General features: G+C 29.1%; 2 protein-coding genes across 3 annotated transcripts; one reads left to right on the top strand and one right to left on the bottom strand.

Moving 5' to 3' along the window:
• The first annotated feature begins 3460 nt into the window (after positions 1–3460).
• Positions 3461–20239, top strand: LOC123204194. Its single transcript, XM_044620782.1, has 4 exons — positions 3461–4005; positions 8781–8871; positions 17672–17846; positions 20155–20239. Exons 1-3 carry the CDS (start codon positions 3738–3740, stop codon positions 17688–17690), a joined length of 378 nt encoding a protein of 125 aa, XP_044476717.1. The 5' UTR covers positions 3461–3737; the 3' UTR covers positions 17691–17846; positions 20155–20239.
• LOC123204192 (transcription factor TCP18) lies at positions 19932–21762 on the bottom strand. Of its 2 annotated transcripts, XM_044620781.1 has the most exons (3): positions 21544–21762; positions 20356–21462; positions 19932–20197 (listed from the first exon to the last, which is right to left on the bottom strand). In XM_044620781.1, the coding sequence occupies exons 2-3, from the start codon at positions 21289–21291 to the stop codon at positions 20159–20161; spliced, it is 975 nt and encodes a 324-aa protein (XP_044476716.1). In that variant the 5' UTR covers positions 21292–21462; positions 21544–21762; the 3' UTR covers positions 19932–20158. The 2 variants fall into 2 exon arrangements, with proteins under 2 accessions (XP_044476716.1, XP_044476715.1); XM_044620780.1 differs by having other exon boundaries at positions 19932–21462.
• Positions 21763–23387: the final 1625 nt, after the last annotated feature.

Here is a 23387-nt window from a genome sequence, read left to right on the forward strand (position 1 = left end):
TGATCGGTTTGGTCTTAAATAGAAATACTTGGCTGAAATTCCTCGATAGCCAAAAAAAAAAAAGTGGATCACTCATAGGATCGGTAGATAATTTGGGTCTAACTTTAGGGGTCCCGATCCTAACGGAAAACGAATTCCCTAATAGAAACGGGGAAGGGGACGGGGATGAAAAAAATCTTCGCAATCGGGGACGGGCCGGGGATGGGGATACATGTGTCCCCTCCCCGTCCCTTTATATTAATATATTTATTTAAAATACTAATATATTTTTATAATTTTAAATTATTTATGTTTTTCAAATTTATTTAGGTTTTTGTTGTGCATATTAAAAGAGTTAATATATTATATTTATGATATTTGAAACAGTAGATTAATTTTAATTTTGCTTAATTTTGTTATTTAATATATTTATATTGTATTTATAAGGTAAAAAGAATATATTTTTTTTGCGGGTACAAGGAGGGGATTTTTCTTTTCGGGGAGGAGACGGAGAATCATTTTCATCCCTGTAGCGGGGACGGGTCGGGGACGGGGACGGGGACGGGGATTGAGATCCCCTCCCCGCCCCTTCCCGTTACCATCCCTAGAGGATACCCACGGGTTATCCGTTATTTCTTTTTTATTTGCGTTTTTCTTTTTCTTCAACATCAAACTTATAACACATCCAACATAAATTTCAAACATTTTTTTCTCTTGATATGAAATAAACTCAAAACCATTTAAAATTAAAGAATTTGTTATATTAAAAACAAAATTAAAAAATATGAACACTTGACAATATTAATTTCATGTTCAATGTTAAAATTATTCAAATTTATAAAAAAATATTTTTATAATTTGAGTTTAATTTTTGATCCTCCATAAAATATTAAAATTATTAAAAAATACAAAAAAATATTAAAATAATAAAAAATTAATATTAACAGATAATATATGGGTCGGCCCATAACCGCAAAATTATATACAAATATTATAAATCATTACCTATATAACTTACTCCAAACCTATTTCATCCACACCTATATTAACGTAGCTTGCATTCAATCTGAGACGAGACTCGTCTGATGTCAGGTCTAGTAAAAATAAAAATCATTTAATAGTGTCACAGCTAGTTAAAGGAAATGAACTATGAAACATGACTCACAAAAAATAGAAATTGTTACCCTTTGCAAAAAATTTCAGTCACCCTAAATTTGAATTACATCATATGGTGAATTATTTTAGTAATATTATACGTATTTATTTTATTTATATATATTTATATAATTAGATATTATTTTATTCTTATTTTAAAATTATTTAATTACATAATAATATATTTTATATAATATATACCTATTTATATATATATAATAAATATATATAATTTTATTATATTTTTTTTTTTACTTTTTATTGCAAATATTAGAGAAAAGAGATTGTAGTAAAAGGGGTGCTGAAAAGGTGTAGAATATATATCATGTGTGAAATGTGTGGAGTTTGAATGATGTGTGTCTCTCTCTTTACACGTCTTTTTTCCTTAAAAGAAGGAACTCTAATCCAACCACGTCATCTCTGCCCTTTAACTTTTACTTCTTTATGAATTATTAAAATTAATTAATTTTAAATTTTTATTTTTTTTATCTCAAAAAAATTAATAATTTCTCCCTCAGTTTAAATTTTAAAAAACAAGATTCTGACAGATAAGGATTACTCTCCACTCTTCGCCTCCATCACCGGTGGCCTCTCTTGTGCTGTTTAGTATAGATTTGATTATTGATATTTTAGTACTTCACCTCTTCAATTCTTCCTTGCTGTAGCCGCTATTTTACTTCACGGTGACGAATATGGATGTTTACACGAAGAAGGAAAGACAATATAGAAGAAAATGTGGAGAGATAGATTCCCATTTCCTCTTTTAGTTCTGCAGTATATATATATAATTTAGATACGTGATTTAAATATATAGATGATATATTATTATATAATTGAGTATTATTTTATTTTTAATTTAAAATTATTCAATCATATGATAATACATTATTTATGTACTTAAATTTTATACCAAAAATATATACATATTTTTATTACTCAAGAATATATGTAGTTCTTGCTCGTGAGGATTGCTTGAGTGATAAAAAATAAAAATACCCACCAAACAAAGAGGATATGATTTGGAATCTCGTTAGAGACATATCAAAATCATTTGTCTGGTGAATGATTGAGGGAATCACTAGACTCAAGGTATTCACATGGTTCATGTTTTTAGTTCAAACCTAATTAGACTGAAAAAATAGTAGTATAACTAAAATATACACTTAATTTAAGATTTTTATCGTTGATTTAAATTTATATTGAGGTGTGTTATGTTTATATAATAAGAAATTTATTTACGAGAAAATTAACATTGTGCTGGATGATTATTTTAAAACTGTTGTGTTGTAAAATTCGGTTGAATCCTTTGACATCACTATAAAAAAATTGGCAATAGTAAGAAAAAATAAAAAGGGGATAAATATCTCATTTTTGTAAATATTATTTTCTTAATATAATATGTAATAATTTATACTTTTATTAAAACTAAATAAATTTATAATTTAATAAAAATAATAATTTTATTATTAAAAAATGTTAACGACAAAAAAATTTTTATTAATTTTTTTGTTGTAGTTTCTTTTGTTAAAAATATTAACGATAAAAATACTTTTAACAAAAAAATTATACTAATTAGTGACAACAAAATTTTTTTATTATTAAAATTTTTGAATAATAGAAAATAACTTTTTAACAATAATTATTTAATTAAATTTATAATTTTTTATTTTTAATTAAAATATAAATAATTAATTATAATAATTAAATATTTATGCATTTATTTATTTATTTTTCATCGGGATAAACTTTCGTTTCATAATAGATAATTTTTAAAATTGGGTGTCACATCCAATTAAATATTAATTTGTGTCTGCACTCCCACGAAGCAGGAACATTCAAGCTCAGAAGATCCGGTTTTGAAGGCTTTCCAATAATAATTAAATAAACAACTCATCAATTAAAGTCACATCAGAAATCAATATTATTTTCCCTCTCAAAATTTCACTTTTGCATACAAATTTCCAACCAAAATAATTGTTGCTTGCCCAAGTTTTAATTCATACAAATTGCCACCCCTCTATTACCCTTCTCCGACATGGAAAGTTGAAAATCTAATTTTTTTTTTATATAATATATATCATAAAATTTTTTAAATATATTTTACCAATAATTTTTATATAATATATAATATATACTCCAATTTTCGAAAATCTAACAAAATTCTGTAAAAAAAACTCAGATAAAATTAAAAGTAAAATAATTTTTTTAATTAAAAAAAATATTTAAACCCTTATTCTAATTTCTATCTTCTTGCCACCCAAGCTCTCCTTTTCCAAAGTGTAATAATAGAAACTCAAAGCTTTTAAAAAACCTAACCGAGAAACTAGGTCACGCAACAGACGTCACATGAACCAAGGTAACTGCTTTTTCTGGAACCAATGAAGACCTAGCTATCTCTGCAACACATGGTACGTAAACGTACTCAGATAACATAATGAAAACGGGACAGCAGAAAACCCTAGCTACTTTCTCTTCTTTTCCCTTTAAAGAGTGCAAGAACTGCTAGTCTTCATTTATCGTGCCACTTCTTTTTCCGGATCTGTCTCTTTCAGTTTTATGCAGTCGTCTTCTTCTTAATTGTTCAAACTTTGCTGCTGCAATTGATGGCTGGCTTCCGTGTACTGGTTGAGTTTCTCTGCCTCAACTCTTCCTTTGTCGGAGGCTCTTCAGATTTTGTTAAGCACGTCATATTGACCAAATTGGACCAGGTTTGTTTGAAGGGCGGCATTTTTTGGTTGAAATTTTGTTTCCTCCTGCGTATGGCTTTTCCGTGTTTACTTTCTTCTATGTATCTTTTGGCTGGAGGTGATGAGGGTACTCCTTTCACGAAAAGCACAGTGATTGTTCGAAGAATCTATGACGTATATGAAGGTAACTGTAAATTTTGAGCCAACTGCAATTCCATTTTAGAATTTTGCATGATAATTGCATTCAAAATTTCACATACTTAGTGAGATCAGTTCCTTACTTCTTCTTCTTCTTCTTCTTTTTGATTATCGTTACTAGGTTGGAGTTGAAAGATCATTATACTGTATTATAACCTGAAATAGGAAGTATTTTTTGTCTACTGATTTCAGTGTTAAAAGCAGAAGATATTAACCTAGCATTTCGTGCTAGAAAATAAGTATACAAGAGGAATTCGATATATGATCAAAAGGTGACCGGATTAATGAATCATAAAGAAGCAGTTTTTGTAATAAGCATAGTCTAACAATCAGTGCTGGATTCAAATCAAGTAGAACTTTAACATGGACCAATTCGAGTTTGTCAAGCCCTAAAAGATGTTCAAAGGTTGGCTTGTTTGAGAAGAGTTAAGATTGAGTTTAACTCTGATGGGAACTCAATTACAATATTAAACTGAACTGAAAAATGACTAAAACGATATTGTTATTATGTATATGAGTTAAAATGATACAACTTTAGTCAATTTAAAAAAAAAAATTTCATATTCATAAGGTTAGTAAGTCGAACACTCTTCAAGTTTAAGCTTGAACTTGACAATATAAACTTTTTAGCTAGAGTTTGAGATTAAGTTTATTTGAGTCAAATTTATTTTGAGTTTATTTTTTAACTTGAAAAAGTTTGGATTAAATCTAACCCTAAATTAACAATACTGTTGATATTTAATTAAGATGATAAACCAAAAATAGCATATCTGTCACATCATTCATTAAACTGTGATGTAGTGATAGATCCATGAGCATGTGGTCACAAATAGGAAGGATGACCACCTTCCCTGTGAACACTTGTAGCCAGGCCCCCCATAGAGGAAGAGAATTTCGTTCATGAACTCATCAGTGTATTAGGTAAACTAGGCACTCACATTTTCTCCCTTTTTCGTGAAAGCAACGTTTTTTTTTCCCTTTCCCATCAAGAAGATTAGGATGATCTATGATCAGCGAAGGTTATGGTGATAATTTTACTGGGTCCCTTTTCTAGTCTTTTGTACTTGGTACATGTCTTTGATTTCACTGAAATTATAGATATGCATTTTTAAATACATAAATAATATTATTATATAATTAGATAATTTTGAATTATAATAAAATAATATTTAATTATATAATAATATATTAAATATATATTATATTGTGTATCAAAAAGTATATGTATATAGTATTATTTATTGAATTTATGATCACTTATATTGTTAAATTTATTTGGCCGTTTGGTTGGGTAAGATTTTATTATTAAAATTAAAAGATTATTTTGAAGATAGATTACTTTGAAGATTATTATATATAAATGATAACTATATTTAATATAATTTGATAGATATAAATAATTATTGTATTTAGTTAGATGTAATAAAAGAATATTAATATATTATTTTACTTAAATGTTTTTATGTATAATTATTATAAAAATATTTTTTATATTACTTATTAAATTAATTGAAAATGAAGTTATATTTATACTAAATAATTAATAAATAAGAATTTAATTATAATAAAATCAAAATTACTTTAGTAATAGTTTAATACCTAAAATAAAAATAATAATGAGATTATCAATATTATTGCAATTTTTTATTACTAACAAATCAAATAAAATAATATAAGTATAAAAAAATAAATTAACAAGGTAATTTTTATTTACTAAGAATCAAATAACCCATTAGGTTTATTTCATAATTTTACTGCGTTTAGTATTTGCAAACTCAGAAAAAATTCATTTTGCTTTTATTATTGTTCTTATTTTCATTTTTTTTGTTTTCCTTCTCTATTTCATGTTGAAGAAGGTACAATATTTGATTAGTTCTTATTTTCTAACGTAGAGAGTAGGAAAGGTAGATAATTAGGCGTATAAATAAGAAATTCAAAACAACCAAAACATTTCTATACATTTTCTATTTATTATAGGAAAATGATAATAATTCCCACGTAAAAATTACTCTTTTCTCAAGTTTTCATCTTTTTATTTTAAAAAAATTTAAATATTCACCATTCTATTAAAATTTATTATTAGGGTTAAGAGTAAAAATGTTATTTTAACAACACAGATTAAAATAAAAAAAATTATTGCATTCTCCTCTCTCTTCATTAGTTTAAAAATCTAACAATTTTGTCTTATTTGAGATTTGAAAAGTAACAAATTCCTTCTAAAATTTTGAAACAGTCACTAGAAACCATGATAGAAATAAGTTCTAAATTTTTTATTTTTTTCATAATTATATGCTGTTTTTAGAGCGATTTTTAAAATCATGACAACACAAAGTTGAGATATAATATTGAAGTTTTGAATATTGAAATACACCAAAAGAACTACTTTTAAATTTAATTAAAATGTTATTCAAATTTTAAGAAAATATAAAAAAAATAGAATATCATAAATAATTTTTTTGAGTGAGTGGAAGATAGAATAACAAAAAAAAAAGTACTTAGATTTGATCGGGAGGCTATTCAAATATAAGAACACAAAATAAAATATAAAATCTTACAGTTTTTGAATATGTAGAAGCCAAGATTACCAAAAAATTGACTATAGAATATTCTATGGTTATTTGATGAACATCTATAAAAATTAATTCATTAGAATTCTCATAAATATGAATAAATTACATGTTAATAAAAGATTTATACCACATACTTCTTCTAAGTTTTTGACTTAAAAAAAACTCAAAAAAGCTTTTGGATTTTCACTATAAAATGGTACAAATTTTGGTAAAATGATATGATCAAAGGACTATTTTCCACCCAAGTTTTATTACAAAGGTAAATACATACGTATGGGGTTTAAAAAATGTAAACACTTACTCATAAGTTAATTTTCATTAAAATTTTCAGTTAAATGATAAAATTATTATTATAATAATAATATTAAAAAAAATATATAATTCATTATATTTTCTCCCTAGGTTATAAAAATTAATATTTTTACATTTGTCTAAAGTTTATTAATTTTGAAAGTTATACTCCCCCCTCCCAAAACCTAGGGTTTCCATCTTTTTTTTTTCATTTTAGCTGCCCCCCAAACTTTTGAAAACTTGAAAGTATTTAAAAATTCTGTGACCTCTCCCTCTGTCGACCTTTGCTTCTCTCTAGTGCTTGAGCTACACTCCAGCAACAACGCAACGTAATTTCTCCTCTATAAGGTTCGTTGTATGAAATCTTGAAGATCTCTCAAAGATCTCTTCATCGAGATGAAGAGATTCCCCCTGTGTCTCTTCATCACACCTCGTGTACTGGTCAACCATTTTATCGATGAGAGACAACCGATTGAATAAAGGAAAAAGGAGTCATCGTAGAGGGGCGGTGGTTGGAGAGGAAAAAAAAATTAGGGAAAAGAGAAAATATACACTTTTCAATATTAGAAACATTTAGGTAAGGATAAAATTAGTTTCTAAAATTTTGGAGAGAAAATAAGATAAAATTATATATTTTTAATAATATTATTAAAATAACAATTTTATATTTAATTATAATAATAAATTTTAATAAAAATTAACATATAAATATATTTTTAAATTTTTAGAATTTTATAAATATATATTTATGTTTTTATTAAAGCTTGAACAGAAAATAACCCATAGACGATTACACTGAATTGAAGTTTTACAAGAACAGCTCCAAGATTTGACTAGGAAACTGATTAATTCTGAGAACACAAATAAAATATATTATATTTTAAAGTTTGGCAGTGACAGCAGAAGACAAATTAAATTACATGAAAAGAATTGCTCCTATTTTTTGATAGGCTAGCTATTGTTCATCGGCATTGTAACTTGTTAGATTTTCATAGCCAAGACTACAGCCCACCCATGCTAGATTTCAACCTGTAATCCATTTATGATGGTAGATTCCATTAAGTGGAAGATATAAAAAACATTTTATATAAAAAAATTTAGATGGTAGATTCCATTAAGTGGAAGATATAAAAAACATTTTATATAAAAAAATTTATTTTTTATTTTTTCTAAACGAAGTATATTCAAGATAAAATATTATTTTTAAAAATAGTATAGGTAATTAAATATTAATGAAATTTTCAATAATTTTTTAAATTAAAAAAAAGATATTTTTAAAATTTAATATCTTTTTTAATAGTTTTTAAAAAATAATAATTTCATTAGAAACAAAAAAAACAAAAAACAATAGTTTTGAAGTTGGGAAGAATGTTGATATTTTTTAAGGGTATAAATGTTATATTTATAAACTAGTAATGATATGTTGGTAATTTAAAATTTATATTGAGTATTAATGATAATTTCAAATTTTCAATATGATAAAATTATATATACACTTTTTCGGTATATAAATATGTACACATATGAAAATATCATAATATGATTGAGTGATTTTGAATTAATGATAAAATAAGATCTTATTATATAATGACATATTTATGTGTATATATTTATGTATACCAAAAGTTTGTACACATAATATTACTCATTTCGAGTAATATTATATGTATATATTTTTTATATATAATTTAAATATATAGATAATGTGTTATTATGTGATTGAATATTACTTTATCTTTAATTTAAAATTATTTAATTATATAATAACATATCATTTGTGTATTCAAATTATATACAAAAATATATACTTTCAGTTTTATTGATAAATATATGTATGAGAGGATTGTGATGTTAATATATATGAACTCATTTCATCATCTAAATTCAATTTCCTCAACAGCTAGCGTGGATCGTGGCACAATGCCCTTATTTCTGGATACAAGAGTCACAGTACAGAAGATTGATTTTATGCAGCAATGGCAGAGAAATCGGTAAGAGTTGCTCATATTGCTCCTTTTACTTGAAGATTTAAGATTTGTTAATTCCATAACTTCATTTTAGCGTAGTTGTTCATAATTTTATTCTCATTATTTAATCATATAATGATACATATCAATTTAGATAATGTCATTAGATTATGTTCGGTTCATGTCAATTTAGGTTTTAGAAACTCTCAAACCTAACCTAACCCAAATTAGAATCGTGTCAAAATTTTCTGATCTTAACCCAACATAAATTATATTTGATTGGGTTGACTAGACACAACTCATATTAATTTGAAAAATTATTCAATCATATAATGGTACATATCAATTTAGGTAATGTCATCAGATTATATTCGGTTTATGTCAATTTAGGTTTTAAAAACTTTCAACCCTAACCTGACCCAAATTAGAATTATATCAAAATTTTCTGATCCTAACCCAACATAAATTATATTTGATTGGGTTAACTTGACACAACTCAAATTAACTTAAAATTATCTACTATTTTCATTCTCATAAGTTTTTTTTAACATTTTAATTTCCTCACCAAATAATCCTAACCTACTATTAACAAAATACACAACATAAGATTTTGCTTTTTTTTTTTTTTTACAAATAGTATAAAAAATTATATACCAAGACCATTTAAATTAAAACACTTGAATAATCTTATAAATGGAATCTTATTTTCACTATTGAAAAATAAAATAATATTTATAAATAAAAATTAAGAATAATCAATGTAAGTACAACTATAGGGAAATACAAGATATGCAATATGTAAAAACTTCAATTATTATTAATTCTTGTCTAACAATGTTTTGTTAATCTGCGTCTACCAGATTCTACTACAATAACATTCTCTAAACATTCGAGATAATTTGAGTTACTTTCGGATCAACCCAAATATAATCTAATTATGTTTTTTGAATTGTATCAAATTAATCCAAATTAAATTTTGTGTCAAAAGAATTCAACCATAATCTAATTTTAGGGTTTAAGATTTAAGGTTTAGGATTGTTAGCTCTATGTTGTTTTTATTTTGTATAAGTTCATCGAAACCTAGTCAAGTCTATAAGGTCAAAAGCCACCAAATCCACAAATGGGCCCCCTTTAATCCATATATGCTGTTATTAGAAAATGGGCCCCATTTCTGGCCCAATGTTTTCTTCTTCGTGTTCTTTTCCAGTGTCGTTATATTTACGCCTTTTAACACTTTTATTAGGCTTTTTTTTTTAAATTGCAATTTTACCCATCAGGATAATTAATTATTAAATAGGGCAACATAGATCATCGTGTGTTATTGAAATAAATTATCATAAGCAAAATATGCTTAATTTATATATATATTATACATAATTTGAATACATAGATGATATATCATTATATTATTGGATAATTTTAAATTAAAAATAAAATAACACTTAAATAATATACTAAAAATGTTGGTATATCGCATTGTTATTTATTTAAAAAAAAAACCCCATATTTCTAACCACTAAATTCTGAAGGTTTTTTTTTTTTTTTCAACTAGTAATTTTAAATATTAGTATATGTGTGCATTTGAATTACTTTATTTTATTTTATTCTATTTTATTTTTGGTTTCTTACCCGTATAAGAAAGTATCTGCTTCACTCTCCCACTTATTTGTGAGGAAAAAAATTTTTTATCACCTTTCATAATTTTAATTTTCCAGGATAAAAAAAATATAAAATTTATATAATATGTAACTTGATGTGAATCTAAGTTCGAATAAAATGAATTCAGTGCAAGTAAACTTTGATTTTATAAATAAGATAGTATATGATGATACAAATAAATGTGTATCTATTTATGTACTTAAAATGTATATATAGATAAATAATATAGAATTGCTAAGTAGGTAAACTATATTGTAATGTGACCAATAACAATTCAATGCTTCAAGGAAAGTCATTAGCCAAGGACAAAACTTTCACGAATCTCTGGTCAAAAGAGAAATGATAAAGGAAGAACCAAGTTTTCAACAAACAAAACATGAAACATAATATTATTCATTAAGTCTTAGGTATTACACTAAAAATTAGACTATTTTTATAGGTCCTAACAAAACAAAACATTTTAATAACAGTTAAATTCTTAGTTGATATGACATGATTTTTATTTATAAGAGCCTCTAAAAAGGTAAGGAAGGAGCCACCAAAGTTTGCAAACTTTGTCTTTATAAAAAAGGGAATGACTTATAGCCACCATTTTGTCTCTTCATATATGCTCCGATACGTTTTGTTGACTTGGTATTCGATCTTCAAAACTTATATTATACTTTAAAACAAAACAAAACATAAAGTAAAATTTATTTTACATTTTAATGCAAAACATAAAGTATAACTAATTAGCATGAAAAATAAATATAAATTTTTGAACTTTTATGAGATTATCAAATTTGAGGATATCTTTTTAAGATTAGTCAATCCTTTTGAACTTCATATCCAAGTAAACCATTTTTGACCCATATGATTATATTGCACCCTAAGGAGTAAATTGGGTTAGTAAATAAGGATTAGGCGAAAGTGAGAATATCGTTGAGAAAATGACCGTTGGATCATCACTAACACTAAGGCATTGCTTTCATACGCCTCAAATTAATACACCTAGACATGAAATCTACATGTCTCAACACCAATACATTGATGTTACATTGAAACACTAAACACAAATTACTTGTCATATTGTCACCATGTTTAGATCGTTTATATTCGAAGTTGAATTACTAGGTATAGTCCCAACAAATACATATACTTTCGTTTTCCCATAATGTTTATGCCAAACCCTCGGAAGTCCGAATGCAAGGTGGTGAAATTTGGCTCGTTTAAAACTTGGGATTTCTCTGAAATCCAAGCTTGGTTATGCAAATTGATTAGGCCCTTATCAAAGGCTTACAACTTTATTTGTGTAGGAATATTCCCTTCGTAAACTTAATTGAACTTGATTGTTAGGCTATCAATTCCAGCTCATAGATTCCCACTACCATAAATTCTAGCCAATGTTTTAATTGTACTCTCTGGTTTTTATGTCACTTGTCAGTTTTCTTTTTTCATTGTTTTTTCTGCAATTATCCATGAAAGCTCCCATCACTACAAATACGTATAGCCTGTCTTCCCAGAAGTAGATGCTTGGAGCAGGTTTTGTCTTTGCAAATAAGGGCCATACCCTAAATTCATTTTAGGAAGATTGTTGAAGTAGCTTAAAGTCCGAATCCAATAACTAACCTCATAAATATTAGATCTGTTGAGTTTGGGTCCACCTATGGCAGACGGAGCAGACCCATTTGTATTAAATGCCTTGATGACAACTGAAGAAGAGTTTTAGAAACAATTAGAGACATGTTTAAATGTCCCAGCTGCTGCTGCAGTTAATTTAACGCAAGTTTCCCTCTCTTCTCAAATACACCATGCAGACAAAAAAGAAGAAGAAATAAGAAAACCTTCCAATACCAAATACATAGAAAAGCTCTCTATTATATAAGGTACGAAAACAAATTGTGTTGTGGAAAAGGTTAATCATCAAACCCCGTATCGTATTCAATTCATAATAGAAGTAAGGGAATCAAATCTTGTTATGTAATTTTCAACAAAACCATGTAATCGAAAAGTTTAATTTTAATATTTCGTCAGTGAGTCTTTAACCCATACTTTTAAACTCAGAGATTCTAAATATTTTGCCGTTCAAACTACCCTTTTAGGGTAGAACCCCTTCAATGATTTATTATTCTTCAATATTAGTTTATTCGAACTTCTTTTTTCTCTACGGCAAACTTCATCCTGCCATTGATTCATTAAACCACCTTGGAAAAGCAATTTTCTATTAATGCTTAAGCCACGCCCTAGAAGTCCAAATCAAAGATTCTCTATACAATACAAGCTTGGTTCATGCAAATTAAAAGGGGCCCTTGTCAAAGGCTTAAAGCTTAATTATTTCTTCATAAACTTAACTGAACTTGATTGTTAGGCTATTCCACCTAATAGATTCCACTACTAAGACTTTCCCAGTGTTCACACTTCAAGCTCTAGTCAAATATTTTGATTGTACTTTCTGGTGTTATGTCACTTGTTAATCTTCTTTTTCATTACTTTTTTGCTTGCCATCCTTTAAAGCTCCCATTACTTCAAACGCGTATAGCTTATCCCCTCGTAAGTGGATGGGGGTACAGATTTTGCCTCTGCAAATAAATAATGGCAGACAAATAGACCTGCTCCTACCAAGTTCATTAGGCTAAGTACATTTGAATCCAATTAGTTATTGTCATTTACTATGCATTCATTTTGGAAGAGTTACTGTTGCAGCTAAGGTTGGGCTTAAACTAAATCGAACTTGTTAAGCTTATCATAAAATTATTCAAGTTTGACACTGTATTAGTACTGTAGCCTAGACAAGTATGACTCAAATATGAGGTTGAGAAACTAGATACCCGTAAAATTCAAATTTTAAAATATTTAATTATGAGACTTGAACTTGAGTTTGTTTTCGAGCTCGAAGAAGCCTGCAACCTTTTAAGCAATGTTGAATTCTACTAACAAAAAGAAAAAATTGATTAAACAATAAAATTATATGTATTTATTTTGAATACACAAATATCATTATATGATTAAGTAATTTTAAATTAAAAATAAAATAATATTAAATCATATGATAACACATATATATATATTATTTATGTATTTAAAACAAATACATATAATATTGCTTTAGATTAAAATATGTTGCCTCTGGTATGAATGTGTGATGTAAATTTCATTAAAATGAACCACAGGTGGTGAGGGAGAAGACTTGTGGTTAAAAATTCTGGTTTAAATCTGTTCTGAGTTGGAATAGAGAGTGGTAATTTTGGTTGAATTCTGCAATGTCACTTCGCTTTAACATTCACTTGGCTTCACTTTCATTGTATTCATTCTTTAACAAACCTTCCATAGATGTACAGAGTATACCAAAAATGAATATATATATATATATATATATATATTATATACAATTCAAATACATAAATAATATGTCATCATGTGATTAGATATTATTTTATTTTTAATTTAAAATCATTTAATTATATGATGACACGTCATTTATATATTTAAATTATATATAAAATATATATATACATAATCATTTAATTATAAGAAATAGTATGATTTCGATATTTGTTTGAATTAGGGTCATAGTTTTATTCCTTTGAATTCATGCATACACCTATGGAGTGGCAACTTCTAGTACACAAACTTCTTTGTGCCATTTTATCTGGTCTTTGCAAACCCTTCTCTAGTTCTCTTCTTAGGGAGTTTGTCTTGTGATCTTTGATCACAAGAGACGAAAGATTAATAAAATATTATCACAAAAAATAAAGATTGTCTAAAATATTTATAAATATAATTATTTTTTAAATATCATTGAATATAGATATTTTAAAATACTTTTTATGTTTTTAAAATTTAATGAGCGAGTGTTCGAGATTATATGGGAATAAGTCTTTTGGCCTTATATAGAATGATAAAGTCTGTGCATATCATATTATTTTCGGGATCAAGTTAATTGAAAATCGATAAGGGCAAATCAGGCAGGTGGGTTACGATTAGATAGCAGAAAACAGGAGCTGGTTGATAATATTCTCTGTTTGAAATTCAATTGTGGGTTACATACAATGCACCCAGGCCAGCTATAACATTAACGTCTTTTCTATCTTCTGCATAATTTGTACTACAAACCCACCAGTTGGCCTCTTAATGGCTCTCACATTACTCTTCCCACTTTTTATGCTAACCTGAAAGGTAAACTGTGAGACCCTACACGACCAGCACACACACCTTGGCTTTGGTTCCCATCGCTTTTGACATGCTTCGTTCCAACCATTCACATCAAACCCACTGTACTTTTTCTCTATAGGGTTTCTCAGAAAGTACCTTATCTCATTGATGAGGCACCGCCTTTCCTGTTAGAGAACAAATTAAAGCACCTCTTATCTTTTCTTCTCTCTTTAGGGTTCCTCACCCTGCTGTTCCAATTTTGCAGTAAGAATGGACTTTGAATCTCTTTCTAGGGTTCTACACTTACTGTAGAATGTTTGGGGAAGAATATTTGTTTGAGAAATTTCATTTTTTTCCTCTCATAAGTATTGCGGCTGGGTATCTGATCCGTTTTTTGAAAGAAATATTTGACAGAAACCAGATAACTTCTTTCTGTAACATTTTTGATCGGTTTCAAAGGTGACTTCAGAATATCTCTTTTATCTCTTTGTTGGGATGAATATATTTTTGTTTCTTTTGTAAGGACTTGCTTTTCTAAAGATCTTTGTTTGATCTGTCTCATTTACTCTTTAATTACTGATGGGTATTTTTTTTTAAGGGTTCTTAAGTCTCTGTGTTTCTTTGTCTTTTCTATCACACGCCCAGAAAATTTTTTAGGGTTTGACAAATTTCCTTTAGATTTCGAGTATTGATTTCTATTTCTCTTGTACATCAGATCCTCGGACTTATTGATGATCTTGCCTATGACTTTTTCTTTCTTTTTTTCTTTTTTCTGTTATTCTAGGTGATCAATTTATGAAAGTTTTCCTTCTGAAATTTCTTGATAATCTTTGGTTGCCATTTTACAGACTTTTAGCAGTAAGAAATATTGAATTTTCTGTTGCAGAATGGATCTGGAAGTTTTCTGGGTTAATTTCTAGAAATAATTTTTTTTTTATTTCCCTCTGCGAGTGAATTGCACTAGGCTGGATTGTGTTATTCGGCATGCATCTAAAATTCTAAAACCAATGCTGATGTAGGCAGCAAAATTCCAAATTGACAAATGTCACAGGAAAGAGATTGGCTTTGCTATTCTGAAGAGAATGGAAATAGAAATAAAAAAGAAAAAAGAAAAAGGAAAAATATATTTACCAGGAACATTATATTTACCAGGAACATTATAAACCATTTCCTTCATTGTAAAATTAATTTTCACAGTTAACGCATATGATACATAACATAAGGGTTCTACATACGAAGAAGTTGCTAATTATAATGTGATCGATAAATAGGGAAAAAAAAAAGATCCCATGAAGTTGGTAATGACATCAAGTTTCTTGGAAGGGCATTGATTTATACGGTTAATTTAAATATTTGATTAAATATTCAAATAATGATTTATTATGTAATTGAGATTATTATTTAATCCTTTTCATTTGAATCTTAGAAAATCAAAATGGTCCTACAGACCATCTTGAAAAATCCTCATACCAACTCAATTGAAAGGATTTGAAAAGAAAAAGGAACCCATGTTTGGTCTTTGCCCATATAGTCTTTGAAGAAGAACCAAATAACGTTAGCAAGGATACCATCATGAGGAACAAGATTATCTTTATTTCATCAGTTTCTTCATTTCTTCCCCTTGACATTGATTAGCTCGGCAAGACCAGGTTAAAAAGGAAAACATATCTTTTTCGACTCTTTGTAATAAGAAAAAAATGAATAAAAATCAATGGCACAATATGTACCTACAAATCCTTATGAAAACTTGTGCAAGCCCAACTGTAAACACCAAAAACTTACAGAGGTTAGAGGGTATGTTTTGTTCTTAGATTCATATGCTCTCTTAGCTGTTGTCTTCTGCGGTCAATATAGAGAAATTACTTGCCTTATAATTAAAATTGAAATTAGACTTTTCTCAAGAATAGGTGGTTGTTTTGCCACAATATAAACCAAAAATATATAAAATAGTTATGATAAACTTTAGAAGGCGATCCCAATAGCTAGTAAAATTGGTAATGTATTAAAACTTTCAAGATGAAAGTTTAGGTTTGAGTTTTTGTCATGCTTGTAAATCTTTAACTTACCTGGTACAGTAATTATGAGTCTGATCACTGTATTCGGGTTTATCCCTCCAACAAATATAAGCGGGTCCTAATTATTAGAAAAAAAAAAAAAAACTTTATAAGGCCTCCCTAGCATAGAGTGGTATATGGTATTAGTATTCTGTTTCCAGAATTGTTCTTTAGTTTTATCATTTTCTTCTTCACCTCTTGACATAGATGACTGCAACGAGGCTAATTTTCCTGCTACAATAAGAAAATACAAATGAAAATGGTACTCATCAACAGTAACCGCAACAACAACAATAATAACTAGTATCCATTTAAAACAATAATAAAACTATATGCATATATTTTTTAACATATAGATAAATATATAAATAATATATTATTATATAATTAAATAATTTTAAATTAAAAATAAAATAATAAATAATTATATAATAATATATTATCAATGCTAAAAAATGTAGCGCATGGTATTGCTGTTAAAACAGGTACAAACCCAACTGTCACCACCAATAACTTTCAGAAGGCTGGGGTATGTTTTGTACTACTCCCCCACCTTCTGCTATTAATTGCCGTCAGTAAGGAGTACATCTGTTCAGCAATAAGTGATATCTCTCTTTTTCATTACTTTCCAGTTTCAAACTCTTCTCTAAATTGACACTAAAATTATAAATTCATCTTTTTTTAAGTACCACAAGTTCCTATCAACTCCATTTAGACAACTTAATCTGATGCTTTAATGGTAGGTTCTGTGTATGACCTCAATTAGGCCATACAATATTTCTCAATCTAAATTATGTGAAACATGACCAGGAAACATATTGAGAGAGGCAAAAGATGTTGGGTGAATAATTGAACTGATAATTTCATTTCATAATCAGATGATTGTTTGGGGCTTCTGCATTGAGGATATAAGGCACCTTAGTGTATACATAAAATTGATTGATACAAGTTACCAACAATGTCTGTTTGTCATGGAGCAGAAAAGGACCCAAGGCTTAATGGGGAGCTAACCAAAAGTGAGACGCCAGGCCATGCTATCATGACAGTCACCTTCCATTTCACATGCCTAGCACAACTTAGAGATGGTGGGATTTTTGCATCACATCTAATGAGCCATAATGATTGGAGAAAATAATTCAAGTAAATTTTATCCAGGTTAGTTTAAATAATTTCCATGGTATATTCTGAAGATGCCTATTTTGCATTGCATAATATTGTCTTGTGTTGTTGTAAATGCCATTTGATCCCCTTGTGGCAAGTAGAATTTTGAGGTTTGGCAAGCAATACTTCATCTCTTCCATGGAGAAGAATAAGTTGCCAGTTTGCTCACATTCATTAATTAGCTTAGTAAATTAGTTTAGACCAATGCCATATGTATATAACTTTTTAAGTATATAATTAGATACACAAATGATGTGTTCTCATGTAATTTGATGTTACTTTATCTTTAATTCAAAATCATCCAATCACATGTTGACATATCATCTATGTATCTAATTATCTACTTAAAAGAGTATTAACATAGTTTTTTCATAAGTTTAAGAGTTTGAATTCAGGTTTGCTGCCTCAAGTTCATTCATGAGAGCTTTATTTTTATTGCTTAAGGACAGTATAACCATATGACATTAATTTTGTTTATTTATTCATGATAAATAGGAAAACATATATTTTTTTAAATTTTTCTTGAAGTTTTCATCCATGGCAACATAACCATGTTTCAAGTTTTTCTAGTCTAATAATTTTGCACCTTCAGGTTCTCATTGTATTTAAATTTCATCTTCATCACGCCATAACTTTTTCCCAAGATGGAAATGAGAAAACTCTTAAAACAAGAATGAAAGCAAATGTTCAAATCCATTCTGGTAAAATTTTAGCATTTTAATAGTTGGGATTATGAAGATTAGTCTGTGTCATGTAAACAGTCCTTCAATGGAATTCTCATTGTGACTTGGAACATTTATGTTGTAGTTGCCATCCTTGCATCACTGTCTGCAACAAAAAATAGGATCCATACACCACAGAATATATATAGAAAATGAAATACTAAATCTTTCTTATGATGGAAGGTCCCTCCACTCAAGTGATTTATGCCCCTCTATCTGGTTAATATACGAAACTGCATATAAAGTACAGTTCAAACAGCATGCATTGTTCAATACTTCATCATCGTGAAGTTGATAAGAAACGGCTTCATGAGCTTTCAGATGTTGTGTCTTGTTTATGTGCTAACTCCATGTACAACCAACTTATTATGCTCATATAGAAAGCAGTATTCTGGTGAAATTTTAAGCTGTCAAAAAATACTGTTGCTATATAAAAGAAAATTATGGATCTTTTTCTACATAGGCTACACCTCTTGCTCTGCAAAAGGCAATGATATTACTAAATTGCATCAGTCCAGCATTATGTTTTGACTTAAGCATCAGGGGATCAAATTTTACAGCCTAAGAACTTTCCTACTGAAGTCCGGAAGATGACCAGAAACCTTTAGGTTCATAGGAAACACAGAAGGAAGGTTGGCTTCAAGATACATATGAATGAAAAACTAGATTATCTATAAGAAGTCCAAATATTCTGTGGGATGTTTCCATATTTAAAGAGAGAAACTCTAACTTGATTAGTGTGTAGATTATCTAATAAATAGATTAGTTTTAAGTATCATAACTAAGATTCATAAAATTATGTAAATATACTTTTGAGTATGTTATTAAATATACAGTTAAAATGTTATTATATAATTAGATGATTTTGAATTAACGATAAAATGATACTCAATCACATAATAATACATGAACTATATATCCGATTATATACTCATAGCTGTGTCTTCTTACTTCATGTCAGGAGGTCTACATGGGTTCATATCTCAAGACCATCAAATTCAATAATTTCATGCATATTTTCCACCTTATATGACTTCATATAAGGCAATCCTTAAGAAGAATCTTATCCTAAAGTAAAACAAGATAACTGATATGTTTAAATTTCTTTCGTTGGTTGTCAATGGTGGGTAGTGGATGACTCATATGCCTGTTCAATCACTTCCTAAAAGTGTATCTGTCTTATCGGCATGCATTTAGGAAGCTCAAAAGTCCACTAAAATACAATGGAACAAACACAAGGCAAAGTAGTTGAAGAAGTAACCCTAGGAGACCTGGATTTCCCACAGCTTGGATGTATTAAGAAATTAAGAAAAATGTTTTTAAAAACTTGCACCTAATTGAGAAGAACATATTCTATAAATCACGATATAAATTCAGAAACTAGGATTAAGGGTACATATAATCATTCCAAAGGATAAATATACATAACAATCACTGGCAGAAACGCCCAAAAGAAATTACATAATAAGATACTTATTACATTACAATCTTTAAACAGAAAGGGAGGAAACACTGAACATACCAAAGATAGAGAGATAAGCCATGTTAGCATTGACGATCTTGATGAACTTTTGCGGCAGGTTTCTATGGTTTGCCGAAGAACTGAGAGTCCGGAAATCGATGCTGCAGGCAGTAACAATAGTGGCGATTAACTAGAACTTCCATTGAGGTACTTGATGTTGCTTAATATTGATCATTGATGCACATTAATTTGTCTTTTAACATGAAAGATTGGAGAAAATTTTGGCATAATCAGGAAATTTTCTATTTAACAAACTTACCCCTTCTGGAGTTCCGATGTTGTGTGGATAATTGAAAAAGGAAGAAGGGCTCCACTTTGCCATTACCGCAGAAGAATCATCATAATGGTTCACTAAATGTTCTTCAACCTCGGCCAGCATCTCCAAGAAATTCCCGTATGGACTTGGAGAACTAGAATCTTCACCATTTTCAAAGGAGCTGCGAGAGCATAATTGATCTGGGCAGTTATGTTTTGCCGAGTTTCGACCAAACATCTTCTTAAAACTTGTCCTCTCCCTCGCCCTTGCTCTTGCCTTGTTCCTCATATCCTTTGTTAGAGGGCCAAGAGTACGAGACTTTCTGATCTTGTTCACTTTGATTGAGGGTTTTGATCCTGCAGAAGCAGTGGCAGCTGCAGCCTGGCGTATCCCAGATGCCGCTTCACATTCAGAAGTAGAAGAAGCACTCTTTGCACAAGCAGTGCAGCCGTAATTCACGATCTGAGGAACCCGTCCTTCTAGTTTATCGATCTCATGTTTTGCTTGTGTGAGTAACCACTCAACAGTTTTACTAGGTTTGTCAAAGCCTAACATGTCTTGCAGCTTGAAAAACCGTCGAGCAACTTCAACAGACAATCTCATTCTCCGGTCTCTCACTCCTCTAGCTGTGGTGATCTTGCTGTGGCGATCTTTTCTTGAAGCAGCTGGTGTCTTTTTTGTTGGAGCCGGCTCGGTGGTGACGTTTGGACTTCTGTTGAGTTCATTTTTGGCTGAATCCCCCATGTTGGCAACAATTTCAAGGTCATGGAGAAAGTCATCATGGTCATATAAAGGGAAGTGCAAAAAGGATAAGGAAGCTTCTTCTAGTTTGGAATCAGGGATGAAGTCATTGAAAAAATGCTTATTGAAAACAGATGGGTCATTTGTAAAATAGGATGGCTCATAGTAACCATTGAAGTCTCCGTTTGAAGGCAACATTGCAGCTTAATTTGTTTCTGCACTTGCACACTTTACAACCCTAGCCACCTGGTGAGCTATTTGTTGGCCGCACTGGAGCTTTGAGGAAGAAACATGCAACGTTACTGTATTATATCAGGCTTGAATCTTCAGCTAGATCTACCAATATCCTTTCTTTCTCAGTTCACTTCTCTGAACAGAGAAAAAGAAAAAGAGATTAACATTGTTGATAAGATTATAAGAAAGAGAGATAATAGATTGTCTATCACTTACCACTGTATGTCCATGGGAGGGGGGCAGGCTTCTTTGAATATGTTGTGTTGTGTAAACTTGTGAGAGAGAAATCTGTGTAAAAATGATGTTCAGGAGGAGATGAAGAGAAGGGATTTTATAGAAAGTGCCATTTTTTATTAATCTTTTCTTCATAGAAAAAAGTTGGCTTGGCCTTCTCTTCACTGCTCTTGTGGTTGAACCATGAAAGCGAACCAAAAAGTAAAACAGAAATATTGTGGGAATTTTGAGTGGACAGGAGTCACTTTGTATTGTGCCACTTCACATTGTAGCAGGTGAGACATTTGTGTTTTTCAATCAAACCCAAGAAGTTGCATGAAAATCAACTTATATTTCTTATTTTTTATTCTGCGTTTAGGGCCGGAATTTGAGATGACAATAGGATAAATAAAGATCAAACACCTTAATCTCGATTTTTATTTTCTTAGAAAAAAACCTTTCTTCATCCCGTTCTAATAGGGGAAAGACAAGAATTCTAATCCCCTCTACACAAAAATTTTTTTTCACACTTTTCCCCCCTTATTCTATTAGAAAAATAATTAAATATTTATTAAATGTCATATTCAAAATCTTTAAGAAAAATTTAATATATAAGAGTTTAAAAAATATGTAAAAGAAGAGAGACCAAAAGAGAGATATGTTGACAATATATTTATTATTATCTGTATTTTATCTCAACTATAAGAATTTTAATTATTCTCATCCTTATTTTCATCCGAAATTCTCTTCTCCTTTAGGAAAAAAGTGGGCTGAATATCTAATTTTACAGATGAAATTACGATATCTAGCTGGGGTTCCAATTCAAATTACAGACCCAAAGCCTTTGTGACTTGTTATGGCAAGATACATATAACACAACATGATGTTGCTAGATTTACATGTGGATGTGTCAGAGTCTAATTAGTGATGAGAAGTGTAATTATTTTCACGAGAGAGAATAAAATAAGCCTGCAAAGAGAGATAATGCTTCTTTGACCGGATGACCTTGGCAATTAAGGTCGCTTTCATAAAAAAGAGAAACCCCTCATGTGTCTCCAGGTCTCTATCTCTCTCTTTCTTTCATAATTGTTCTTCATGCTCATCTTTCATGTCTAAGCTTTGATTGAGATACGCGAAGTCATATTGTATTTCCAGGGCTTCTCTCTCTTAAATCTTACGTAGAAATGGCAATTCAGCCAAGAAAATTGCATCTTCAATCCATCCTTTCATAAAGAAGAAGGAGATTTTTGATAAATACAAGGGTAACTAAACTCTTTATAGTTGGAGATACGATGGGGATAGAGATTAATATATTTTTATCATATCCTTTTCTTAGTATGTTTCTTCTTTAGTATATTTTTTAAATTCTTATTTATTTAATTATTTTTAAAAATTTTGAATTATTATAAATATATTATGATGCTTGATAGGGTATAATTTCTCTCTCTGACATCTTCAATAAAGATGATAATTTTATCTATATAATTGAGTCTTCAACCCATCCCTCCCAAATAAGATTTTTTAATTAAAACAAAGATGACTAAAATCCGTAAATTGGTTCTTCAACCCATCAATTTAGTATATAAACTCAGATCTTTGACCTAACCCTAAAATATCATAGAGGATTTGAATTTTTATTTTTTCACCTCACTCTTTATTGCTCAAACTAATCTTGAAGAGCTTCGGCACATTATTCCCTAATCACTGTTTAGGAATGTTAAGAAAACCCAACTGAGATTATATAATGGAAATGGCAACAGTCTTATCCACTATTGGATGCCCCTTCTTTGCAAAATACTATTTTTGCACTCATTTTGATGTCCATTTCCATATAAACAAGCCGTCCT

Source organism: Mangifera indica, chromosome 20, assembly GCF_011075055.1.
Source record: "Mangifera indica cultivar Alphonso chromosome 20, CATAS_Mindica_2.1, whole genome shotgun sequence".
NCBI lineage: Eukaryota > Viridiplantae > Streptophyta > Magnoliopsida > Sapindales > Anacardiaceae > Mangifera > Mangifera indica.

Bases quoted from the DNA above. Each gene is read 5' to 3' on its own strand.
- LOC123204194 (XM_044620782.1), top strand. From the start codon at position 3,738: ATGGCTGGCTTCCGTGTACTGGTTGAGTTTCTCTGCCTCAACTCTTCC. The intron at 4,006-8,780 runs GTAACTGTAAAT...TTTCCTCAACAG, and splicing joins AATCTATGACGTATATGAAG to CTAGCGTGGATCGTGGCACA.
- LOC123204192 (XM_044620780.1), bottom strand. From the start codon at position 21,291: ATGTTGCCTTCAAACGGAGACTTCAATGGTTACTATGAGCCATCCTAT.